The 7,358-nt window shown below is 60.9% G+C and overlaps 1 protein-coding gene across 1 annotated transcript; it reads left to right on the top strand.

Annotated features, from left to right (window-relative positions):
• The first annotated feature begins 3,259 nt into the window (after positions 1-3,259).
• SNAI1 (snail family transcriptional repressor 1) lies at positions 3,260-7,047 on the top strand. The gene is made up of 3 exons (XM_069805547.1): positions 3,260-3,361; positions 4,022-4,525; positions 5,806-7,047. Exons 1-3 carry the CDS (start codon positions 3,283-3,285, stop codon positions 5,985-5,987), a joined length of 765 nt encoding a protein of 254 aa, XP_069661648.1. The 5' UTR covers positions 3,260-3,282; the 3' UTR covers positions 5,988-7,047.
• The last annotated feature ends 311 nt before the right edge of the window (positions 7,048-7,358 follow it).

Here is a 7,358-nt window from a genome sequence, read left to right as displayed (position 1 = left end):
TAAATCCCCCTGGTCTCTTTACACTGGGGGGATGAGATCTTGTAAAGGATCCCATCTATAATAAAGCATTAATGGTATATTCTAAGTCCTCAAGTCACCTGATTGACAAAGGCACAGAAAATTTGCTTCGAGGCTTTTGGCCAGCTATACTGGATGGTCACTGGTAAGACCAGTGTAAGAAGGATTAACCTCTCGTGCAATACCGAGGCTATGTTAAGTCATGGAAAAGCAAATCAGGGATGTGCTTACGGTCCTAAAGCTTTTCTTTGGGTTAAATGTACTAAAAATGACAACGGGCCATTTGCCTGTTTTGGGGGTGGGGTTTTGTTTCTTTTTCTAATGCAGAGCTTCATGTCACAGTTGCATTGGTCGGTGGTTCGTTCTTCAAAAGCAACTCATTTTTTATGGACTCCATTATTCTCCAGGTGATACAAACTACGACTGTTGAAACCGGCATGAAAACTTCCCTTTCCTTCCCTACTCCTTCCTCAAAACTCACTCAGCGCTCAGTGAAAATAAGTGTTGCTGCTACAGGCTTGGGTCTCTCTTCTAGTCCTCCTCACATTTGTTCTGTCTTTACCTAGTACTCAGACACCGGGCTTTAAAAAAGTAATACAGTGGAGCTTCTGGGAGCTGTTTTAGTACCCCCGTGCAGTGGGGTTCCTTTCCATAACCTGGGCGTGGGGGGAATAAACCCAGCCTGGTGGCTGGAGCCGCTGGAGCCGTGACCGGCCCGGCGTGCGCCGACAGCAGAGGGAGGTCTTGCATTTTGGAGAGAACGGGGCTCGCACCTCCCGACCCAGTGCTCGTCCCCGCCCTCCTCCACCGGGCTCAGGGCCCTGTGGTGGATTTCACGGAGCTTCTCCGGTCTTGCAGTGAGGGTGCCCACGTCAGCCCCACACCTCATGGCCAGAAATTCCCTTCGCCCCATCGCAGCCTCCCTTGGCAGCAGGAGCTTTGCTCTGCAGCGGGATATTTGAGATGCTTCATGTAGCCGTGGGGCCAAAGAAGGTAAAAAGAAGAATTTGCGGCAGACTTGCCGCTCTGGAGGTGGTGAGCGTGTGCCTGCGAGCTCCAGACTGGCCGTCCACGTGGGTCTGGGTCTGGAGCTGTGCCCTAGGCTGGTGGCAGGGCTGTTCTGACCACCCGGGGCTCAGCAGCTGCCAGAGCCCGGTGGTCTAGTGCGATGGCTGAGAAAACGCTGCCATTTCCAGCCCGTGAATCGTTGCAGAGCTTCCCCTCCCCTCTGGTCTCCTGCTTTCTGTCCTGTAGCTCGCTGGCTCACGGGCACAGGCAGGTCAGGCCACTCTCTCCCTTGATCTCGATTTTTCCTCTAGCACATGCAAGTTTTTTCCACACGCAGTGGTTGGAACAGATCTGATTATTAACATTTCAGAAAGAAGAGAGGAGCCGGCTTTGCTTCTTGAAAGAAAACCGCCTAGTTGGGTTCCTCGTACAAGTGTCCCCAGCGTAACCACATCCGCGACAGGTGGAAAAGCACGGGGGGGCACCGACGAGGCACGGGGGGAGGCACCTGCAGCAGCACCCAGGCTGCTGCCCCCTGCACCGCAGGGTGCTGCTGCATCTCTGGACGCCCGTGAAAAATGGGGTGGACCTGCCCTCTGTGATTTGCATCCCCCAAGGCCTTCAGGGGCACATTTTCCCCTCAACTTCAGACTGAGCCAGAGATGAATTGTGCAGATAAAACACCTGCTGAAAGCCACGAGCAGAGGAGGGACGGATCCAGCTCCAGAGCACGTGGCTGCAGGGGGAGAGTTTGCAAACGCATCTCGTCTCTGCAGGACTGCGTGTGGCTGGCAAACGCATCTCGTCTCTGCAGGACTCCGTGTGGCTGGCAGGACAAGCTTCCCAAGCTGTTCCTGCCCCGAGGAAAGACTGACAGTGAGCTCAGCCCCCACCCTGCACTGCAGCCGTGCCAGTGGAAAGCTTTGCTCCCCACTTCTGCATTTCAGGCGGGTTGTGGCTAAACAGCAACGTGTGGTCAGCAGGGGCTGGCGGAGCCGTGTGTGACGGCTGAGTCACAAGTGGCCCTGCACCACGGGCCCTTTTTCGAGTGGCAGGACTGGGCGCTGGCTGGGAGTGAGGAGGCATTCCCAGCAGGTCCCATTCCTCCTCCTCCCGCAGCCGCCCGCCGCCGGCAGCTGTCTTGGCCCGGAGCTGAGCGTGGCTCCCACAGCAGGTGCCTGGATCCGTGCCCTGAGCCCTTCCAGCAGGGAAATCCCCACGTGAGCCAGGGGGATGGGGCAAGCTGGAAGCCCGGGCTGGGTTTTTTAGCTGCCAGGCCGGGGGAACCGCTCCGGCTCTGCTCACCTCTCCCCCAGCACCTGCTAGCAAGGCCCGGGCACCTTCCTGTGGGCACATGTCCCCTGAGGAGCAGAAAGCCAAAGGGACCGTGTGCCTCGCTGGACCTGTTTCACCCACACTGCCATGCCCGCGGGGAAGGAGTTCGGGGAAGGCAGGAGGGAAGAAAATGAGAGAGGAGCTTGCTAGGGGAGGCTGCGCTGCCTGAAACTTGCCCAGCAGAAGGGAGAAGCATGCCCGGGCAGGTGGTCCTGACCCCTGCCTGGGGGAGGGAGTCAGCAGAGGCTCTGCTGGATGCGTCACGCTCCTCTGCAAGTCACTGCCTCTTCCCAGAGGATTAATAACCTGTGGCGAAGCGTGCTCCCCCCGCGTGGCTGTGTCCCGGCAGTGCTTTGGAGCAGCGGGGCACGGCAGAGGCTTGTCCTAATCTGCACCGCAGTCCCCAGCGGTGGGGCAGGGGCAAGGACAGGCACGCGTGGGGGGCCCGGGGCTCACCCTCCTGGCACACCGCCTTCCTCCAGCCCCGCCGCTGCAGGTCTCCCCAGAGACCGTGGGTCTGTGGCACGGCCCCTTGTCCTGCTTCGCTCCGGAGCATCGGCTGCTCCCCACGGGGAGCGCGGCACAGGGTAAACGCCAGAAATGGCTCCTTCTTCATCATCATCATCAGCAGCAGCAGCAGAGGTTTCTCCACCGGCACCCGGGCAGGCAGCGCAGCCGCCCCGCGGGAGCGGACCCCCGTGGGCGATCCCCACAGCCCGGCTCGGTCCCCGGCGGCCGCGGGGCCGACACCTGCCGGGCGCCCGCCCCGCCCCGCCCCGCTCCGCCCCGCCCCGCTCCGCTCCGCCCATTGGCTCCGGGACCCGGGGGCGGCCCCGCCCCGCCCTCCCCGGCCCTGGGCCCATATTAGCGGGCGCGGCGGCGCGGCGGCCCCGCAGCGGGCGGCGGCACCGGGGCTGCAAGATGCCGCGCTCCTTCCTGGTGAAGAAGCACTTCTCGGCCAGCAAGAAGCCCAACTACAGCGAGCTGGAGAGCCAGGCCGGTGCGTGGACGTGGGCGCGGCGGGACGCGACGGGCCACGCGCGTGGGGCGCTCCGCGGGGTGGTGCGGGGGCTCCGGTACGGGATCTCCTTAGGTCCGCACACGGGAGCGGGTGGGTGGGTGGCTGGCTGGCTTTTTGCGGGGGTCCGGGTTTGTTTTGGGTTGGTTTTTTTTTTTCCGTTTCGTGCATCTCGAGTGGGATGAGGCGCGGGATCCTGCGCGTCTCGGGATGCGGAGCCGCCCCCTGGTACCCCGGGGTGGGCGGAGGCGCCGGGGGTTCCCCCGTGGGGTGGGCACGGGCGCGCGGGGAGCTCCCCGTGACAGGGGTGGGCAGGGGCGCGGGGTCCCCTTCGCCCCATCCCACGCAGCAGTGCGGGGTGGGGTCGGGTCTCCTTTGCCCCCGGGTGGGCTGGGGCTCTGGGCCCCCGTGGGGTGGGCTGGGGTTCCTTTGCCCCTCCGGCTCCGGGGTGGAGCGCGGGGCTCCCACGGGTCGGGTCCCGTTGTCCCGGGGGTGGCTCAGGGCCCCCCCCCCCCCCGGGGGGTGAGCTGGGCACCCCGCTCCCCTGGGTGCGGAGCCCCGCGGGGGATGGGTCGGGGCCCCGTCGCTCCCGTTCCCGCGGGGAGCATCGGGGCCCCGGCTGAGCGCTGCCGCCTCCCGCAGTGCTGGCCGCCCCGCTGCTGTACGAGACGTGCCCGCTGCCCGTCATCCCCCCGCCCGAGGTGCTCGGCCCCGGCGCCTACTACCCGCCCCTGGTGTGGGACGCGGGGCTGCTCTCCAGCCTCTTCCCGGGCGGCCCGGGCAGCGAGGCGGCGGGCGGCGCGGCCCCCGCCCTGGACCTGACGGCACTCTCCAGCGAGGAGGACGAAGGCAAGAGCTCGGGGCCCCCCAGCCCGGCCTCGGCCCCCGCCGCCGCCGAGCGCTTCCGCTGCGCCCAGTGTGCCAAGGCTTACTCCACCTTCGCCGGGCTCTCCAAGCACAAGCAATTGCACTGCGACGCCCAGGCCAGGAAATCCTTCAGCTGCAAGTACTGCGAGAAGGAGTACGTGAGCCTGGGGGCTCTCAAGATGCACATCCGGAGCCACACGCTGCCCTGTGTCTGCAAGATGTGCGGCAAGGCCTTCTCCCGGCCCTGGCTGCTGCAGGGCCACATCCGGACGCACACCGGTAACGCCGGCTCTCGCCCCTCTCCCTCCCTCCCTTATCGCCTCCCGCTTCCCAGCTCCGCGGCCCCCCCGGCGAATCGGCGGGCTGGGTGTTATCTGGGAAGATAAGGGCTTCCCAAACCCCCTTGGCACATCTCTCTAAAATGTCCTTTAAATATCCTCTTGGCTGGAACCGAGCGCGGGGTCAAGGCTCGGCTTGTAAATCTGCGCCGCTGCCGTTAGCGCCCTGCCTTCCCGCCGGCCGGCCTGTCGGCTGCGGCGGGACGGCGCACGCTTCGGCTCGATTTCATAAATTGGGGCTACGAGACGGCTGGAGCGTTCCCTCCCTGTGCGCCGCCGTGCCCGAAGCATCCCTCCCTGCCCACGCCAAGGGCTCCCAGCCAGGGCAGCGTCCCAGACCCGCCTGCCCGCCACCGTGGCCTCCGGCCTGCCGCCCCGCTCGGCGGCCACGAGGTCAGCCCAAAGCGCGCCCGCTGCCGAGATGCGCCCCAGCGAGGCTCGGCGAGGCCTGCGGGCAGGTGCTGGGGGCGCAGGGCCGGCCACCCCCAGCACCTGTTGGTGCGGGTCCGGGTGCCGCAGCTGCAGCCCACCCCACCGCCACAGCCGCCTGTACAATGCGTCTCCCGAGCATCCTTTGTGGGGCTGCGGGGATAGTGTAATTGTTACTTGGCACTGATTTCACACCCTCTTAACGTCCTAAAGATGATGGCTGAAGGAAGCTGGGAAGACTTAATTGTGCTTTCCAAATTGAGCATACGCATTTGTTTCCTCCAAAAGAGTCTTTCTGGGAGGAATTCGCCCTGGCCAGGCTTTTCAATGCGAGCTGGGCGGGAGAAGGGGGAGTGTGGGGTTCGGCGGAGGAAATAGCTATACTCACCCTGGCGCTGGCGCCTTTCAGCCGCTGCCTGCTATGATATAATTAACACATAGCGCTTGGCTTTCCTGCCTCTCTGCAAACGGTTCGCTTGGCTCCAGGCAGGAGACGAATATCGTGTCTTCGTTTGTATGTGCAACTGCCTTGCTGCTTGCAGATGTTTCCAGCGTTAATTTTCCGTGGTTCATAGGAGAGGTTTTTCTGGGAGGAGGAAATTCCCAAGTCCGCCGCTTTCCCCTGAAGTGAATGCTGTACATGCCTCGCCCGGCTTTCCCTGCGAACAATAACAGCCAGCACTTCTTTTCACTGTGCTCTTCACAAACTTTGGCTAATGAATGGCTCCTTCTTTGATATTCCCCATGTGTTGATGCACTGGTTAATTGGGAGCGTTTCTCTTTGTCCCATAGGTGAAAAGCCCTTTTCCTGTACACACTGCAACCGGGCCTTTGCTGACCGGTCTAATCTCCGAGCCCACCTGCAGACCCATTCAGATGTAAAGAAGTACCAATGCAAAACCTGCTCCCGGACTTTCTCCCGTATGTCGCTGCTCCACAAGCATGAGGAGACTGGCTGCTCCGGCTCTCGCTGAGGACTCCGCTCCCCCAGGCCTCTCACCACGCAAATACCTATATTATAACTAGTTTCTGTAGGAGTTAGTTTTCTCCGTCGCTGTCACAGCCTGCACCGGGGCCGGCCGCAGCTCCTCCGGCCCTCGCCACCCTCACCCTCCTCGCTATGTGCCTCCTGTGCAATGCAAAGGCCTGATCCTTCTCCCATCCCGGCGTCTGAGGGTGCAGGATTGGACTCCGGTGCAAAGTGTGGGTGGCAAAGCGAGTGCGTGAAACTCGGGGGGGGGGTGCAGCCCTGAGCCTGACCCGCTGCTGCCGCAGCCCCTCAGCAGGTGCCCCCGCTTGCTGGAGGCACTCGGCACCTTGCAGGGTTGGACCTGCACCCTGGCCCCACCACCGGTATCAAACATTGCGACCATGTAGCTTGGGGGGTTGGAGGTTTTTTGTTTGTTGGGGGGTTTTTTTTTGGTGTTGTTTTTTTTTTTTTTTACCATAACCACTTGGTAACTTTTAAGAACCAATTTTTTTTTAATGAAGGACAAAATGTTAACCACCCTGCCCCCCGCTCCAAGTGTATATATGCCGCCTGTAGAAGGTGTAACTATGCAATAATACAGTATCCCAGTAGTTGTGAAGCAGCTGCTTCTCCCCAGCACAATGACAATTTGCAATGCCTGCGAGATTAACAGTGTCCATAAAAGGCATGGGTAGCCATTTCAAACACCAACCCTGTTTACAGAGCAGCTATGCACTCAAGCACCTGTTAATATGACTCTTAACAACTGCTTTTCAAGAGAACTGTGACTAATAGCAGGCACTTGTCAGCCGATACAATGGTGGCCTGTCCCAAGGCTGCCCATCGACAGGTGTGTGCCAAAAGCCCTATTTATGGGTATTGACAGGTGCCTCCTGAATGCATCTTTCTTTGGACATTGTTTTCATGGAATCATTACAAAGAGGATGTTTACATTTCAAAGGTACACTGGTATTTATATTTTTGTGCCACAATTTTGTACTGATGAAACTTTTTATATAATTATATACAGTTTATTGATATTCAATAAAATCGTTAATTTATAATAGGGTTTTGTGGGTGCTCAGGGTGAATATGCAGCGGGGGGGGTGGGGAGCGCTGCGGCTCCCTCCTGTGCTGTGGGCGTCGGGGTGCTGGACTCGGTTCTCCTGCTCCCACCCTACACTCCTGGCCTCTGGCTGCAGGTGAACGGCAAATGGCATTCACACGCCGGGAACCTGCGGAGCACTCGCTTCTGAGGGAGGAAAAGGCAGCCTGAGTCAGTTCCTGCTAAAGGGCTGGGGAAGGGGCAGCTGTGCAGTGATGCAAGCTGGGGAGGGGGGGTTCAGGCTGCTGGGGGTGCAGCGGATCTCCCTGG

This window comes from Haliaeetus albicilla, chromosome 2, assembly GCF_947461875.1.
Source record: "Haliaeetus albicilla chromosome 2, bHalAlb1.1, whole genome shotgun sequence".
Classification (NCBI taxonomy): domain Eukaryota; kingdom Metazoa; phylum Chordata; class Aves; order Accipitriformes; family Accipitridae; genus Haliaeetus; species Haliaeetus albicilla.
This window is presented reverse-complemented; position numbering and strand designations above follow the sequence as displayed.